The sequence below is a fragment of the Salvia splendens genome, chromosome 1, assembly GCF_004379255.2.
Source record: "Salvia splendens isolate huo1 chromosome 1, SspV2, whole genome shotgun sequence".
Classification (NCBI taxonomy): Eukaryota; Viridiplantae; Streptophyta; class Magnoliopsida; order Lamiales; family Lamiaceae; genus Salvia; species Salvia splendens.
In genome coordinates this window covers 13,517,622-13,537,390 of record NC_056032.1, presented here as the reverse complement: position 1 = coordinate 13,537,390, position 19,769 = coordinate 13,517,622, and the positions used below count along the sequence as shown (strand labels likewise).

The 19,769-nt window shown below is 35.6% G+C and overlaps 2 protein-coding genes across 2 annotated transcripts; both read right to left on the bottom strand.

The window, feature by feature from the left end:
• Positions 1-1,377: 1,377 nt before the first annotated feature.
• On the bottom strand, positions 1,378-3,190 carry LOC121796275 (capsanthin/capsorubin synthase, chromoplastic-like). The gene has a single exon (XM_042195085.1). It carries the CDS (start codon positions 3,014-3,016, stop codon positions 1,532-1,534), a length of 1,485 nt encoding a protein of 494 aa, XP_042051019.1. The 5' UTR covers positions 3,017-3,190; the 3' UTR covers positions 1,378-1,531.
• A 4,052-nt stretch (positions 3,191-7,242) lies between these two features.
• On the bottom strand, positions 7,243-11,345 carry LOC121743279 (vesicle-associated membrane protein 714-like). Its single transcript, XM_042136538.1, has 4 exons — positions 10,960-11,345; positions 10,432-10,622; positions 7,912-8,075; positions 7,243-7,750 (listed from the first exon to the last, which is right to left on the bottom strand). The coding sequence occupies exons 1-4, from the start codon at positions 11,180-11,182 to the stop codon at positions 7,657-7,659; spliced, it is 672 nt and encodes a 223-aa protein (XP_041992472.1). The 5' UTR covers positions 11,183-11,345; the 3' UTR covers positions 7,243-7,656.
• Positions 11,346-19,769: the final 8,424 nt, after the last annotated feature.

Here is a 19,769-nt window from a genome sequence, read left to right as displayed (position 1 = left end):
GCTCACACACTCTGCTGAATTCAACATTCATTCCATCTTCCCCTACAACTCCCTATGCATCTTCCTCACAAACTCTTGGCGAATTGAACTTCATTTTGACATCTTCCCCACAAATTTCTCTAAAACTCCAGCTGAGCCGGCAGTGCACCAGCGGCGGGGAGGCAAGTTGCAGTCCAAGCGTCCAACTTCTCGAGAGCAGACCGAAACTTAGGGGTTATGATAGATCGAGGAGGAAGTCGTCGTTGGTGGCGGCGACGAGGGCGAGCCTCTCCGAGGACAACGGACGGGCGGAGGATTGCACGGGGATTCCCGGTGTGATGAAGGGTGCCGAAAGAAGAATTTGAGCAACCAGTTCAGGCGGCGGTGGGGAGAGCGGCTGCTATTTGGTGGAGATTGAATCGGCAAGACGAATTGTAGGTGATTCGAGAAGTGGTGGTGGACTGGAGGAGGTTATCGGCAGGGAGAAGTAGGGGAAAACGTTAGTTTGGAAGGGGGGTGAGAGAGAGGCAGAGGTAGTGCTTTGACTTTTTACCGCGGCAATATGATGTTCAAAAGGTAGAGAGTTGTGGGGAAGATGAAATGAATGTTGAATTCAGCAGAGTGTGTGAGTGAGAGGAGGAAGAGATGTCACGTAGGATTTAATTTATTTTTCATTTTTTCAAAGAGTATACACATGTCAATTTATTATTGGTGTAACAACAAATGTCTTAAGAAATGTCTTAGCTGATCCCTTTCGGTTTCCTCCATGTAGATATATATCATATTATTAAACTGTATAAAAGATTTTTGCAATAATAACTTTTATATTTGTAATTGTCTGTATTTTTTAAGATAAAAATAAAATTACTCTACAGTCTACCTAAGTAATTTATGTTTCAACATATCTTCATTTCTTCAAAATTATTGACAACTCTAATTCTCTAAAGGGAGTTGATTCTAAAACTTATATTCAAATTCAAATTCAAATTCAAATTCAATTACAATTACAATTACAATTACAAACCAGCCGACCACTTCGATAAAATTGCGGGATTGTATATTTGTATCTTAATCCATACTAAAATAAATTACACCTAAACCAACATTAAAAAATGATTAACAAGAGATTTTAACTCATACTGTTAAAAATGATTACGCCTAAACCAGCCAACATTAAAAAATGCCTCCTTTGTCTAATGCACCACCAACTCCAACATATACTCCGCTCATACCTAGTATCAAGCATGTACTAAGAGCTAGTTTCATAACACTGTTTTTGCATACTTAACTTTACCTAATTTTGCAAGTTGTAAAATTCAACAGGTATACCTATGGAGATTATTGAACTTGCCTTGTTATTTATCTATCCAATTTCTATTTTATGGTTCCACTCCTCAATGACAAAACTCGCTTAGCAATTAAATTAACACTATTTTCACAGAACAAAACAAATTGTAAATTTCACACAACAAAATTCCGACCTTCTTGCAAGCATATATCACAAAACATTAGTATTAATTCAAAAAACAAAAAACAAGTATAACCATAAGAGTTAAATGGCCTCAAGGGCCAAATTTCCAACCATTTTAGCCATGGGAACAGGGCATTTTGTGACCATATCCAACTTAGTAGGAGCTGAAGCATGTCCAAAGAGTGACAACCCCAACATAACAAGATCACCAAGAGAGAGTCTTGAGGAAAGAAAACCATGCCACAAGTGTGGATCAAGCTCAAAGAAAGCATCAAAAAAGCTTCTAGTCCCATTCAAATCAAGCTTCAACAATGTCTCCATCCCAAAATTGTAGAACTCCCTCTGACACCTCCTCTCCAGAGGCCACAGCCCATCCCAAGCCCTCTGATAAAGGGCAGTTCCTCGGATCATCCTGGTGGAGCCGAGGCACTCAGCAATGGCCCTCGCAACCAGAGGGGCGAGCACCATTGTCTGAGCAACCGTGTAGCCAGTTGCAGGATGCACAACCCCGGAGTTGCCCCCAATTGCCATCACACTCTGGGGCATCCGCGGGAGGGGCCCTCCCATCGGGATCAAGCACTTCTCATCCTCAATCACAGCCCTCACACGTATCCCCAACTGCCTCAGCCTCGCCACCATCCTACTCTTCACCTCTGCATACGACAGCACCGGCCTGCTCACCAGCGACGTCTCCTCAAGAAACACCAACTTGGAATCAAAAGGCATCACATACAAGAAAGTCGGGAATTTTGAATTGCTAGCGCGTAGCTGCGGCTCGTTTCCAAGATGAGAGTCCCTCCAATCCATCAACACCATCTTGTCCAAATCAAAGGGGTGTTCGTCAACCTCAGCCAAGACGCCATGAGCAATCTGAAACCCGGGATTCCTCGGCTTGTCATACTCGGTAAAAGTACTACCAAAACCACTAGCATCAACAATCAAACTAGCCCTCAATTCAGTGCCATCGTCACACAAAACTGACGACTCAAACTCCTCGTGATTCACCTGCCAAACCTTAGCTGTGTGGAATCTCACACCATGTGTTGCACAATCAGACAACAACCTCAATTTCAAGTCTTTCCTATTGACTCTACCATAAGCACGGTCCAAATACTTGGTTTTTCGATCATCGATATGAACACAAGTCATAGGCCATTTTGCATCCAAACAATCCTCTAATCCCAAGCTCTCAAACTCATCAACCCACACACCGTAATTGTTTGGCCACATGGAAAGAGGGGAAGGGTCGAGGCAGCATACCTTGATCCCGCGGCGGGAAACTTGCTCGGCTAGGCGGAGACCGGCCGGACCGGCGCCGATGACGATGAGATCGAACTGAGCGCGATCAGCTTGGTTGAACCAGGGAATGTCGAAATCCAAAGACTCCGGTTTTGATTTAGGCTCCAAATCAAGAAAGCTGTTGAATTTGCTGCTTTGAGCGATTTGGCGATCTTTTATGCGAATGGTGTGAGGAATTGGATGCCAAGTTGGAGTCTTTGCTGGAAATAAACATGGGTTTGAAGTGGAGAGCAAAGGAGATGGGGTGAGCTTGAGAAGAGACGCCATTACAGAGAGAAAGGGAGATGGGTGTCAGTGCGAATGAAACAATTTCTTGCCTAAACAGCAATAGAATCACAAGAATGAATGCTGCCAAAATGAACAGAAAGGATCCCAGAAATTGACTAAAATTTTGGTTAAAATGGATGCTTTTGAAAACAAAGTTAGGCTATCCAACCAATTAGTGGGCATCTTCTATACACCAACCCCCATTTAACTTATTACAATAAACTTTGTATACTTCGTAGGTATTCAGTGAGCAAATGATGTAGCGATTAGGATCTCAAGTTTTTTATTCTGTGACTATAAGTAAATTACATAGCATACAAGGTTATTTGTAATCTTTTTTTTTTAAACTAAAACACCCAACTTTAAAGAATCGTTTGCATTGTTGCCGTTTTCTTTTTCTTTTCAATATTGAAGAGTAGTTACTCGAATTCAATTCAATTTGGGGAAATGAAATTGAAAATTGTTAGTCTCCATAGATACTTGGGAATTGTATACAATTTTGTAATCTACTCATTTAATATTTATATTTATGCGACATGTATGACTTTTTTATATGAGTGATGCTTAATGGGCACATTATGGCCAGCCATAATATTAAAAATTTATTAAAATTTTGTATAGTTAATGCCAAATTGTTGAAATTTATGCAACTAGAGAGTAACAATTTTTTAAAAATTAATATACCCTCAAATATAAAATAGTTATGTAGAATATTTATTTAGTAGTAGTATCTATTTGTATCCGACCAATAATATGACAATTTGTACTTCAAAATCCCTTCTCCATATTTTATTTGATGAGAAAATTAATAGATCCAACTCTAAGCCATGGTGAAAAAAAAAACTTTCTCCTAATCATTTCCCAATGTCGGCATTTGAAAAACATTGAACCATACACTTGAAGTTAGTCCAGAGTCTTTGTCCCAGTGGCAAGTAGCTTAGACATTGTTGTATGAGGTGCCGAGTTCGAGCCCTCTTGATATCATTTGTAATTTCCTCCTTTATATAGGAGTTCACCTTCACTTGTTTAAACTAATTTAAATTAGTATAAAATAACTTGGAATAAAATACATATAAATATAACAATATATTGATACAAACACAATTCAATTTTAATTATACTACAGATTAATTTATGGTTTAGTTATAGTGAATAATATAATTATAACCAAAACACATACTATAATATAATATTAATAATTAGTCAAAATAATTCAGATTTTGATTATTTATTAAATTTTATAATTATTCTTCAATATAAAGTATATTTAACCTTGGTATTATATCACAACACACTCACTACTAAGGAAATGTAATGCCACGTGGTATACCCAAAAAGTAATTTTACTTAAACCATTTACATAATTTTTGAGCATGTGTCTCACAAAATTTTTGCAGTAGCTTCATATATGACGTTGTTATGTAGAAAAGCAAAAAAAAAAAAAATTGAATTTGAGTTTGAAGTATGCTTGGAGAAATTTTCTACATTAAAAATAAAATTTGGTGTAAGGTTAGAGATGATCTAAGTTTAAAAATATAATAAATATATAAGTTATAATTTTATATGTTCAAAAAAACTCACAAGATATAAATTGAAGTCTGGACAAATTTTAAAATATTTTAAAAATAAATAAATTGTAGGAGTATGAAATAATATGATTAATAATTTTATAAGTGTGAGACATTATATTTATAAATATTAGAGTGAAGGTCAAAACTGGTCCTGAACATATGCCCATTTTATGATTTCGGTCATGTACTTTATCTTTTGAATTTTTTGCATCCTGAACATTTCAACTCGAATCACAATTGGTCGTACACTAACAATTCCGTCAATTTTTAAACGGTTTAACCTAATTTTGACCGATTTTGATGGTTTTAACGGTCACATTCGGGTTAAAACCGTTTAAAAATTGACGGAATTGTTAGTGTAGGACCAATTGTGATCCGAGTTGAAATGTTCAGGATGCAAAAATTCAAAAGATAAAGTATAGGACCGAAATCATAAAATGAGCATATGTTCAGGATCAATTTTGGCCTTTACTCTAAATATTATAAGTGTGACACAATAAACTTCTACAAAACTGCAAGGAAGTCTTATTGTTATAAACAAATTCTCAATTTGAGTACTTTCTGTCCCACAAAATTAAACAATCTTTTCTTTTTAATTCGTCTCTAAAGAGGTGGGATTCAAATAATTCAATCTCCACTAACGATACTTTAATTATTTTTTTTTCTTTTTACCTCTCTATCCTATCTATTACTTTACCAATTGTGCATTGAAATTCGTGTCCAACCAAAAGTGCATACTCTTGTGGGGTATGTAAGGGGGAGTATTATATAAACAAATTTTCTTTTGTTTTTCAATTTACTATTCTTTGTTGAATTATGCTACAATCAATTTGAAATTAAGTTAACTGAATTAATCCCAAATGATAATTACGAAAAATTATTTTATAATTTTAATCAATTTTAACTATACTACTACTACTACTATTTAATTCTAATAACAGAATTTATCGTAATTAAAGACATGCAGTAATAATGAAAATTTCAGCAGCAATAATTATTTAATCTGCCCATAATTAGATAAATACTGTTAATTATTAACTAAAATTTTAATTTTAACTAATTCTTGGTTCAAAATACATTTATTCATAATAAAATAAGTTAGAAATATTATAATTAATACAATTATTATTTTAATATTTTCAAAGAAGATTAGTTCAATATTAAAAATATAATATCATATTTTGATATTATCAATTAATTATGTATATATATGCATAATATTATTTCATATATAAAAATAATTATTAATTATATGTATACTGATTAGTGTATACATTGTAGTATTATGTCACTGTATACTATAAGTATATTCTACCATACATTCAAATATTGTTTTGTTTATATTCATTTATTAAGTTATAAAAAAATGGTCAAAATGAATTTTGATTTTAAAGCAAATTAGTGGAGTATAAAATTAATGTCCTTAATTTTTTTACCAATTCTATCTTTCTTTCACTCGATTATTTTTTTCATTATTCTCTTATTAAGTCAATCGATATTCATTTAAATTTTATAATTAATTTAATAATAATGAAATTTAATAAATTTTATATTTAATTGAATAATTTGATATTCAAATGGTAGATCCATATCCATACATAGTTGAAATAATTAGATGTTTTATTAATTTTATATTGAACTGATAATTTCAGTTAACCTTAAAGTTGTTTGGAAAAGTAATTTTTTTAAAAAAAATTAAAAATACTATTATTAAGATTATATAATAAAGTATAATATAAATAGAAATAAAGGAGTAGTAGTAGTAGTAAAAAAAGTAGAGTAACAAATTACGTCTAAAAAAATAATGAAATAAGTGAATTAAAAAGAAGTTACAATTAAAGAGAAAGGGTAATATTGCCAACTGAATTAAGCATTAAATGAGATAATTATTTTATTAATATCTAAAAACACCTATATTTATTGAAGCCAACACATTATGACCACATAGACTTATCCTTTTTATATTTCTCATTCACTGCATCGACTGGAATTTGGAGTCTCTATGATCTATGGATTTTTTAAAATTAAATAGTACTATATTTTAATATTATAACTTTCAAAATTTATTATTATATTGGTGATATTCAAAAAAATTAATTTCATATGATATTTGTAATTATTTATAAATTTATTGGTATCTAACTTTTAGTTCAATAATATCTGGTCAGACAATTGATTTAATCGGCCCAAACAATTGAACCGTAGAGCGATAGCATTGTTGATTTGCTTACCAAACCGATTTTTAAAAAGTTGTTTAAAACTATAGGAATAGATTTATCCGCTATGAATTTTAAAATAGATGTTGCATTAAATAAACAAGAGAAGATATAATAAAGACGCCGCACTATCCATTAAAACCTCATGAGGCTCAACTAGACGAATAGTCAATTCAAATTTAGTGTATGATCTGATGATGATAAGAGTAAGTATTCAAAAATACATAAACATGATACAAATGCAAAGGCCTACCTACTAATGTAAACCATTCGATTGTCTTACTGAATGCTATAGTTCCGAAACCTCAGTGTTTTGCTTGATCGCTTTACAAAACAAAAAGTCAAAGAAGTGCAAACATGCACTTGTCCATCTTCATATATAGCTGAAATTAAACATTAGCTGCATATAAAACTCAGACCCTATAAAATTATTTGCACATACAATTGAAAGCCTTATATTTCAAACGTTAAAACACATGCATAGCTGATTACCCAATTATGAAGCTCCGCTAAGATGAATTTCAACAAGTTCAGTTCCACCATATTCACAAACATGTAGACCTTTTACACTTCATTACGTTCTCTCTTATTTTATAAATACACGCAGCTGAAACGGAAAGAAAAAGGCCAACATTTTATGTAGACACGTGAAAGAGGAAGCAAACTGCATCACTGATATTACCATGCTTGTGCATCACACCACTTTACAGCCACGGCAGCAGAAATCAATTAAAATTATCTGGAAACGGCAGTTTCCATTTGCATTCCGACAGAAGCAATCATAAGGCACCTGGAGTTTTTGCTGTCACGGTTTGGATGTCAAACAGGAGCACCCAATGTAGAACACAACTGTTCATTTTGATCGGCAAGAAGGTAAAGTGATGCCTCCACATGCAACCGCAATTATGAAGTATAGAAGCAGAACAATCAAACACGTCAGCAAGGCCCTGAAGCACACAAGATTTTGAGTCAATAGCCATTGGCCAAAGAGTTCAACGATCAATGATACATTTCCAATTTGCTTTTAAACAATTTAACAATTCAGTCTGCACCTAAAACCTAAAAAAGAAGAATCTAAATTTTTCAGATGATGGCACCGCAAACTTACAATAGCTTGGCATTCTTCATCCATAGAGCTCTACGAAGGCGCTTTGATTGTTTCCTGAAGTGGAATGCACTATCTTGCATGGTTGCTGTTTTGTCAACAAGAAGTTCAATCTTGTCACCTCTCTCTAGAATCTTCTCAATGTTGTCCACTGTGATTGTACGTACCTGAACCAAAATTAAGGTGTGATGTAAAGAAGTGCAAGAACAAGGATGGGGAAGACTGACGTACGGAACAGAACTAGAAGCATATAAGAATATATCTGTGTCGAACTGGCACATAGTATCCAGTGTTGTTAGGGTCGCGGGGCGAGCCGGGGCGATGAGGTCAAATCCGGGGCGCGGGGCGTTGGGTCGAGCGGGTCGAGAGACCCACGAATCGGGGCGTACCATTAGCCTAATTATGTTATATCTATACTTTTAATACAGGTTAATGAAATTCATTACCTGAAAATGACTTTTTGGTGTGAAGTACAATTTTTTAGATTATTTATTATTTATGTAGTACTAATATTTAAAGATAGTTAATCAATATAATGAATATTTTAACTGTAAAAAGACTAAAATGTTTACTGTTCTAACTTGGGAGTGGGTAACAAAAAGAATTATGAGTAATAAATTAATTGCACTAACTATTGCATGAGAATCGATACAGGTTACTATTCTCTAACTTGAGTGGGTGAAAAAGAATTAATAATGTAGTTAGTGGAAAGACAAGTGTAAAAAAAAATCAATTAATTAATGTAGAGAAAACATCGAAAAGTGGGTCGTAGAGATGAAGAGGCTGAGAAAACAATTAATTATTAGAAAAGAGGAAAAGGTAGGTTAAAGTAATGAATGCCTCGATTCTCTACCCATAAGAGCTCATCTCCATTTTCAAAACCCATAAAAAATTAGTCAACAAAGCAGGGAAAACCACTTCGGCTCCAGTCGCCGCCCCCCCGCCCCGTCGCCCCAACGGCGCCCCATGTATCTCGCTCGGCTCACCCATGTCGGGGCGAAGCCGGCCTCGACCTGAGCGCCCCGCGCTCCGGGCGCTCTCGGGTCGCGTTTTTGACAACACTGATAGTATCGAACTGGGTTCACAAAATTAAGGTGCCATGAGAAGAAGTGCAATAACACGGATGAGGAAGATAAGCATGCAGAACTTGAAGCATATAAGAGCTCTCAGGATTCATACGTATATAAATAGAAGCATAATGGAACTTCTCTGAATTCATATATCACTCCTAGAATCCTAGATCACAAACTATTAATATTGGATGACCATAGGAAAAATGCAAACATGGTATAGAAAAAAAATTGGGTTATCATTTAGACTAGATAAGTATAGAAGATTAGAAGCTAAAGTTCAAATAGCTTGGACATCTGTTTATGTATATTTGACAAGTATTTAGAAATTTTGTGGATCTACCTTGACTTCTCCAGCTAATTGTTCTGGATGAACTAACACTTATTTCCCATTAAGAACTTAAGGGAATGAAATCATTTTGCATGGACAACAGACATCTATAGAATTTATACATTCATCCACGAACTATCCAGAAAATGATCGATGAAGAAACATAAAAAATTGGAGACAAAAGTGTAAAAAGAAACAAAAACCAATGGTGTTGCTAAACAACTATTAGAAATGGGCCACTCACACCTTAAAAGGCCTTATAAGGGAGAGAATTATCCATGCTTATACAGATGAATTAGGGTCATCACCAAGTCGATGTGGGACAAGATTTAAGAGTTTTAACACGCCCCTCAAGTGTGGGTCGGAATGACACATCAGACTTCTATGGTAGGCAAGAGAAGAGATAAAGAGATAATCAATCATCGAATTGGGCCCGCTCTGATACCATATTAGAAATGAGTCACTCATCCCTTAAAAGGCCTTATAAGAGAGAGGGTTATCCATACTTATATAGACGAGCTAGGATCATCACCAAGTCGATGTGGGACAAGATTTAAGAGTTTTATTAACATCTTTTCACATATAGGCACAAGTACATTTTTTTGCAGAAAAGAAGGAAAAATTGTACTCCATCACAAATATTGTTCTTCCCTAACTGTTTTTACAGCTACCAATATAAATTACTTACTGATTCTATTTTTTGCAGTACAAGATCAAAAAAATCAAATCCATAGTTGGGAAGGAATTAGCAGCAAAGCTACTATCTTTTGAAGCAATTTTATCAATCCAAAAACATCGTAATACCATCACCCATTTTTCTCCATACCAGATAGTAGAAATAAGGGCACATAATCATAATTGACTTGAAACAAGGACAACTGGAATGTCCAAGTCAAAATGGAACACACTTCAGGACATATCTATCAGAATATACTAGGAGTAGACATATGAATCAAAACCTAAACCTGAATCCAACGCAGTTAACATTCATAACAAAAATGCAGCTGGCTTTTCTACAACATATTCAAAACACACAAACACCTCATTTACATGGAAATTCAATAACGAAATACAGATACAGAATCTTTGCATATTTTCTTTTATTTATGAAGATAAACTTGCCTCACTAACTTCTGCTCTAACACGGTTGAGCGTATCCGCACTCGGATTACTGGAGAAAAACTCCATTTGCTGGTGCAACACTCTTGAGAATTCATCATTCATAGCATATGCAGGCGCATAAGGAGCCACTCTCCCATAATTCTTCATAAACCTCATGTGAATATCCTCCAAATATGAGAACGGAATCCTTCCTGGATCAAAGCATTACAATAAGCAACCACCTCTCAAATTAACACATAATTATAGATGCACATAAACCTCCTCACTACTCCATCGCATAGTTAAAATTCAACTAATTCAACGCATCAATTTCATTGCCCAGTATCTATATACAGAAAATCACATAGCCCTGTGCAAATCTACAATACGTCAAGACCTAGTGTAGTTCACAAAATTCAGCATCTACAAAACCTTAAAATCGATATGGAAGCCTAATTCACGACTTTGGCAGGGCCAGCGGCGCATTTAACTATGAACCAAAAAATTAAAACAAAAAAAAAATCACTCGATTTAGAAACAGAGGCTTACTCCCGAAGGTGTCGTTGGCCATACAGAGAAACGTGATGCCATCAGAGTGGAGGATGTGGAAGATGTAGCGATCCTGAGAGAAGCACAGTCGCGACTCGGCCGTATCGGTCTCGCTGAGCTTCTCGAGTATTCGCCGCACCACAGCACCAGTGTTCCCCGTCACAGCGCTGAACTCTGCCAGCACCGTCGTCCCACGAGCTACCACGCCATACAGAATCGCCATCGCCAAATTCCGACGGAACTCTTAAGTTACGCGTTACTTTACTGATTGCTGCGCTCCGACGCAGAAGCAATGAGGATTTCGATCGAGTCAAAAGAGGAACAAGGTGCGGAGGGTTTTGATACAGTTACAGAGGGCTGTGACGGAGAAATTTTGTTATTTTGTTATTTAGATTTAAGATTTTAACCACATTGATTTATGCCATATTTGTAATAAAAAAATAATCACTTAAATAAATTCTTAAGCCCAATACAATAGTATTGGACAATACTTTGAGGGGCCTCAGTGAAAAGCCCAACAATTATATTTATTAGCAATACGAACTTTCATTTCCAGTATAATTTGTGAAAAGGTAATTCAAATTTAATGAAGTACATGTAGTTTTAATATATACAATATATAATTAAAATATGTAAATATATATTGTCGTTATATACCGGATATGTGGTATATATCGGATGTTTGGTACATACCTCATTTTCGGTATACACCGTGATGTGGATCCAAGTAGTGTGAGATCCATTTCCCAAGGAAACCCCAATTGTAGATGTTTGATCTAATATTTTTGTGATGTAGATTTTCAATTTCTCAGGTAAACAAAAGATATAAAGTAGATCCAACAAAAATATATTGAATCTAAACCAAAAAGAAAGAAGATCAAACAATGGATAACGTGGAAATAGGGATAAATGTCATTGATGGAATAAGCTAAGGCACTTACACCATGCTAACAAGCATCCATGGTTAAACCTTCAAGGAATCCACAAGCCTCAAAGTATGCATCTACTTGATCCATGCTTGAACTAGCAATTGATGGAAATTTCGTACTTGAACTAGCAATTGATGGGAAAAGCAACCTAGAAAACTAGGAATTAGATACAAACCCTCAAAGGGGAAAAACAAAGCTCACAAGCTACAAATTCAATGTTCAACCAATGAATAAAAAGGAAAACGGTGATATTTATAGTTTAAGCCCAAAATTCAAGGAAATGGCCCACAAAATCTAAGTCCGGGTGAATCGTCCGGTCGGGCGAATTGTAAGGCTCAAAACGCCCGTTCGGGCGAACTTTCTGCATCAACTCGCCAAAATCGGACCAAACGCCCGACTGAGCGTTTTTCATGGCTCAATTCGTCCCGCCCTGCGTTTTCTCTGGACTCGCCCTCTCTTCTGCGCGGCTTTAGTAAATCGGTCATAACTCTCTCCATCGGACTCCGATTGAGGCATGCAAGGTAAGCAAAGACAAATCTACCGTGGACAAGTCCAAAGGGGTGAGAGGATTGAAACCATATACAACTTCAAAAGGAGATAAGGAAGTAGTAGAATGCATGGTCCTATTATAAGCAAACTCGGCAATGGGTAAGCATTCATCCTAAGAAGTTTTATTCTCAAAAACAAGGGCACGAAGGGGAGCACCTAAGGACCGGTTAACTACTTCCGTTTGACCATCCGTTTGGGGGTGGGCGGTAGTAGAAAAGAGAAGTTTAGTGACCAACATAGCCCAAAGAGTCTTCCAAAAGAAGCTCAAAATTTTGACATCCCTATCACTCACAATTGTCTTTGGAATTCCATGTAGTTTAACTACCTCCCTAAAGAACAAATTGGCAATGAACTTAGCATCATTTGTCTTCCTACATGGAATAAAATGATCCATCTTGGCTACCACCACAAAAATGCTATCATTCTTCCTAGAAGACATGGGTAGGCCTAGCACAAAATCCATGGAGATATCTACCCAAGGGTGTGTAGGTGGAGGCAAAGGAGTATAAAGCCCAAAGTTACTAGACTTAGACTTAGCTTGCCTACACTCTATGCATTGGCCACAAAATCTCTCAACGTGTTTCTTCATGCAAGGCCAAAAGAAATGTTCACTCAAAGTATCAAAAGTTTTGAACACTCCAAAGTGTCCCATCAAACCACCCAAATGAGATTCCTTAATCAATAAGTCACGAAAATAGCAAATAGGGATGCAAAGCTTATTTTTCTTATACAAATATTCATCCAATCTATAGTACTTATCAAAGGAACCTTTTTCACAAGCTTCATACATGGTGGCAAAGTCATAATCATGCTCATACAAATCTTTAATGAATTCAAAGTCCACATACTTGGAAGCACACATGGCAAGCGATTGTCCTCAAGCACATAACATGGTTCTCATCCAAAATATTGTCAAACAAGAGCAATTGAGGCTTCCTTGAAAGAGCATCGGAAGCCACATTCTCCTTACCCTTCTTATACTTGATCACATAAGGAAAAGTTTCTAGAAAAGTACTCCACTTAGCATGCCTCTTATCTAGCTTATGTTGTCCCCCTAGGAACTTAATGGATTCATGGTCGGTGTGAATCACAAACTCTCTATGCATGAGATAGTGTTGTCAATTCTCAAGACACCTCACAATAGCATACAACTTTTTATCATAGGTAGGATAGTTCAATTGGGCTTGGCCAAGCTTCTCAGAAAAATAAGCTATGGGTCTCCCTTCTTGCATGAGAACTCCACCAGTTCCTACCCCACTAGCATCACACTCCAACTCAAAGACTTTATCAAAGTTGGGAAGAGCTAACAAAGGAGCATGGGTAAGGTCATTTTTCAAGGTGTTAAACGCTTTTTCTTGCTCCTCTCTCCACTTAAACTCTACATTCTTCTTCACAAGGTGGTTTAAAGGGGAGGCCTTAGTAGAAAAATCTCTCACAAACCTCCTATAAAAACTTGCTAGACCATGGAAGGATCTAATCTCACTCACATTCTTGGGTGTAGGCCACTCCCTAATAGCCTTCACTTTCTTCTCATCCACCTTCACATCTTCCCTTCCCACAACAAACCCAAGGAACACAACTTCATCAACACAAAAAGTGTATTTAGGCAATTTGGCATACATGATTAGCATGTTCCTCAACACTTTTACTATAAATCAGGATGTCATCAAAATACACCACCAAAATTTTCCAATAAAGGTACGAAGCACATGATTCATCAAACGCATGAAAGTAGAGGGGCATTAGTCAATCCAAAAGGCATCACAAGCCATTCATACAAGTCATACTTGGTTTTAAAAGCGGTTTTCCACTAATCCCCTTCTTTCATGCGAATTTGGTGATAGCCACTAGCCAAATCAATCTTAGAAAAACAAGTAGAGCCACATAAGTCTTCAAGCATGTCATCTAGCCTAGGAGAAGGTTTGCTTGGTGACTTCCCTTGAGAGCTAGGGAAGCTCTCCAACTTTTTGGTAGGGGTGCTCTACTTGTTTGCCACCATTCCCCCTCCGGATTGGCTAGATGCCATCCTTGCCTTGCTAAGAGCCACCTCCTTGCCTTGCCTTTCGAATGTCTCGGCAAAGCTAAGTACTTCCCCCAAAGATACTCCCCTCAATGCCTCAATTTGTACCTTATGCTACAAAGTAGTGTTGAGACCATGAATGAAGCGATCTTGAGTAGCCTCCTCCGATTCATCCACCCCAATCTTGTTCATCAAGGAGAGAAGCTCATAATATTAATACATCACACTCATTGATCCTTCCCTTAAGTCTTGAAGCTCCCCCCTAAGCCTAAGATAATAGGACTTAGGCACAAAGGACTCCTTCATGATTCTACACAACTCCCCCCCCCCCCATGATAGAACTTCTCCCATCCTAGCTAATCTCATCTTCCTCACCACATCATTCCACCAAGTATTAGCAAGCCCCTAAACTCCGCCAATGCAATCTTCACCTTGTCGCCCTCGGAATAGTTGTGAAGAGAGAAAACTTTGTCTACTTGAGATTCCCACTCCAAGTAGGGTTCGGGATCGAATTTGCCATGAAACTCGGGTAGGTTGTGCTTCAAGGTCTTGGAAGGGTCATCAAATCGAGGCCGGAGCACCTCTCCATGGTACCTATCCCTTATAAACATATCCCCATATGGATCCATCCTCCTATGTTGATTCCCTACCCCAAAGCGGCCATGAGCCCCATCTCCTCCCCCAAATCGACCATTCTCCATGTAATTGAACATATTCCTATCCCTCATACACCTCCTCTTCAACCATCTCCTACGGGACCACATTGGGCACCACATTGTCCATAAGAGTGGGAGGCCTCGACTTCCTTTCGTCCTTCAAGGCATTGATCTCCTCGAATAAAGTGTTTTGGATGGCTTGGGTGCGAACTTCGGAACCCCTCACTTCTTCCCGAATTTCTTGCTTTAGCTCACTGTTGAGCTCTTGTTTGAGATCCTCCATCATCTTAGCCATTATGCTCACAAAGTCTCCCTCGGGAGTAGGATGGCTCATGCTTGTTTCCTCCCCTCCGCACTTGTCCCTACCATTTTGTTAGATCGGGTGCGAGGATGCATAGAGTAAATACCTATAAAAAAACAAAACAAACATAAGGAACTAGTCCTAGAGGTTAGTAATAAAAGAAAAGAGAATTTAAGAAGATGAACTCAACCTCAATGTCCCCAAACCCCCCTCAATTCGCTCCCCAATAACTCTCGACAAAGGCTTAGAATATAGTGAGAGGTGGATTCACTCACACTCACAACTCCAATTCCAAGTTATAGGTGCTTGAGGTGGATCAATCAAGGTATACTCATTGGAAAACAAATCCAAGATGATATAACACATAAACACATATTAGCAAGACGCAAGTAGGTTCAAGGTCTTAGCAAAAAACACACACAAGCCATATATGAAAGCTGAAAAGTAATAAGCATGGACTGATTTTGGGAATTTTTTAATATATAGCTACCCAACCCCAAAGTGGATGAAATTCTGTAGAGAGACTCAATATCAAGTGTATTTCAAGGGAAAAGTAAGCCTCAACATTAAGATTTTGTAATAGTGTGTGATTTTTTCCTTTTTCCTTAGCTATGCAAACGAGGGTGTTTTTGGTTGAAATTTTGTGGGTAATTAGCTAACACATCAAAGGTTCTTCATGCAAAAATTCAGCTTAATCCAACAACAATATATCCCTCTGTTCATCATTCACATATAGGCCAAAAACAAGGAAAACACACAAAGGCTAAATAAAAGAATAAAAACTCAAAGGGACAAAAGATCAAACACCTAGTGGGTACTAGGCTCTAGATACCAAATGATAAGGATCCATGTATTGTAAGATCCATTTCCCAAGGAATATTCAAATTGTAGATGTTTGATCTAATATTTTTGTGAAGTAGGTTTTCAATTTATCAAAGCAAACAAAGGCAAATCAAAGATCCAACAAGAACTATTGAATCTAAGCTAAAACAAGCAAGATCAACAATGGATAATGTGGGAAAGAAATGAAAATGTCATTGAAGAAGAAAGCTAAGACATTTACTACTTACTAACATACATTCATGGCTAGATATTTAAGGAGACCACACACCTCAAAGCATACATTTACTTGACACATACTTCACTAAGAATTGATGGATTCAAGCAACCTAGAACTAGGAATTTGGAAGAAAACCCCCAAAGGGGAAACAAATCTCTCAAGCTTCTAATTTCAATCAAGTCTAACTATGAAAAATGAGGAAAAATACTATTTAAGGCTTGGGTGACCCGCTGGGCAGAATGGGGTCCAAAAATGACACTCGGTCGGGTGGAACTTTTCTGCACTGCGAGGCTTTCGTAAAACGGCCATAACTCCCTCCACCGGACTCCGATTGAGGTGTGCAAGGTACTCACGCGAAGATCTTTCGAAGACGAAGATATTGGTAGTAGTTTCAGAGCTTTTGGACTTCATATCGATAGGCATAATACTGATTGAAGCCAGCTGCAGGTACTAGCTTTGATGCACGACTTTCATGATCATATCATCCTCCCCTTCTTGGAAAGGATTTGTGCTCAAATCCGAGCCTTCTCTCTTCCTCGCTTCCTTGGCCATCCCTCGAGCTTTATTGGGTATTTGGCATGACTTCCCTCTTATCCTTGGACCCCAATCAATCCATGGTTCACGCCGAGAGGGACACTCTTGACGTCTAGCAACCGTGATCATATCACACAGTATGTTCGATATATCGCGGTATACGAAAATCTATATATTTACCGTATCAAAATCTAACGTTGAGGTATCATACCATACAAAAAATTGTGGTTACCAAAAATTGGATACTTTAGTGTTTTTTTTTGGGTACAGTAAGTGCTTTCAGTATTTTTACTCAGTTCTATTTAAGACCGTGGATTCCTTATACTGTAGCTAGTTTTTGTCTTCGAATTATGATCGGAATTTGCTTCATTGCTTTCAATATCATGGTTTTTTAACTATTCAGAGTGTTATGTTTCTCAAAAAGTTGAAAATATGTAAAACCTTATTTTTATTTGTTCCATATCTATATAAAGAAATACAGACAACACTTTCCCTTTCACAATAGTTGAATTATTATTTTTTATTTGTGATGTTTGTAATAGTTTAATAGTTTCTATATTTACGAAAAATAGTTTAATTTTGTCATTTTGAAATGTCCATAAAAAACATTTCCTCCGTTCCTAAAAAATATGCATTTTAGGTTCAATACGAGTTTTAACGCAAAATTGGTAAGGTAAGAGAAAAAGTAATTAAAGTATTGTTAGTGGAAAATAAGTCTCAACTCATTAGAGAGAAAATAATTCAATATTGGAAAGTGTATATTCTTGTGGGACAGACTAAAAAGGAAAGAGTGCATATTCTCGTGGGACGGGAGAGTAGTTCAATTTCTATAAATGGAAAGTACTTTACCCACTTTTTCTCATCTCTCACATACTTTATCTATTTTTTTCTCTATATCTCTATTACTTTACCTACTTTTTACTCCAAATATCTTACTGTACAAAATTTTGGTGATAGTTTTTTTATATAAACTGAGTTTTGGATGACAAATTTTCGGATGAACAAAATGTTGATGATAATTTTTCTGAGAAGCATAGTTTTGGTTAGGATTTTTGGTGATATTCTTCGTATGAACAGATGTTGGATGTTGGTGGTAATACTTTTATTTTATGTAGAAAGATTGAGCTTTTATAAAATAGAAATCCAACTTTAAAATACTCCTCCATATCTAATAACTTAATGTCTTAATCTACTTTATTCCCATCTATTTTACATGCTAAATATCTCATTCTTAAATTTCAGTGTTGAATTTACACACTAAATATTATCTCATATCCTTAAACTCCGTAAATTTTTTAAAATTTATTGTTGGTAGGACTTGAGAACACATGACCTCTCCTCTAATCAACAAGCTCCCTACCACTTCAACACAAGGGCCTCATTGAACAATTTGAACATTAAATATTCTTATACATTAAACATTAAATTTTTTTATCTACATAAACTAATAATTCTTTTTAATCTTATATTCTTTACTATAATTGTTAATTATAATATATATAATTATCATCCTCTAAATTTTAATAATACTTTACTTGTCACTAATATTATTATTTTCATATGAGGTTCATTATTTACTATAAAAAATTATTTTGATAGGATATATTTAATTTACATACTCTAACTATTGATATTAATGAATATTCTTATTTAAACTAAGTAATGATTAGTATTTAATTATAATATTATTTTACCACATAAACGTTTTTGAATTAATATGAACTTTATCTATTTCAATACATGAAATATTAGATTTTTTTATCTACACTAATTAATAATTTATATATTTGATTATATTTACTTAATTTTAATATATTTATATTTATATAGAGCTAATTGTCTATAAGGTTCAATGTTTTGTGATATATTATTCACTTTTTACTTTATTCTCTCTACTTTTTTCAATCTATTACTTTTTTTTCTATTTATTTAACACACTCAACATCCCTTATCAAACTTTGTGCCGAAAAATTTCTTCCCAACTATGAGGGAACAAATGGAGTATATTTTTTGTATTATATATATTTGTAACAGTAAAACGGTTCAGCTAGTGGTTTAACCGATCCGATTGATTAAACCATAAACCAGTAGTTTCGCCGATTCTTTTGATGATCCAGTTTTTAAAATATTGGTTTTCACGACGTCGTGTTGCCCAATTATTGGAACCAATGTTTTTAAAACCTGACCGGCAAGCGAACCGGCGTCGTTACTGGTTCAGCCGGTTCACTGATCGAACCATTGGTTGAACCGAAATACTGTTTATATATATATAAATATATATATATATATATATATATATATATATATATATATATATATATATATATATATATGGGAGCGTTATTCTCCTATTCATCCCTTAGATCATTTATTCTTCTTAATATAAGCCGTTAGATCTAATTCATCAACGGTCCAGATGATCTGCATTATTACACTATAATGTTGCATTATTAGTCGGTGTGTATTATTCAACTGAAAATCTGCATTATTACACTATAATGGTGCATTATTAGTCGGTGTGCATTATTCAACGGAAAATCTACATTATTAAATGAGACGTGGCACCAATCTAACCTTTGGATGACAAAATCGTGGGGCTGAGATCAAGAAGGAAAAATGAGGAAATATAGGAAAAGGAAATGAATACATCCCTCTCTCTCTCTCTCTCTCTCTCTATATATATATATATTTAGTAGTAGTAGTAAATAATAACATTTAATTAAATGTTTTATCAATAAATATTATAGCATTATTCATTTAA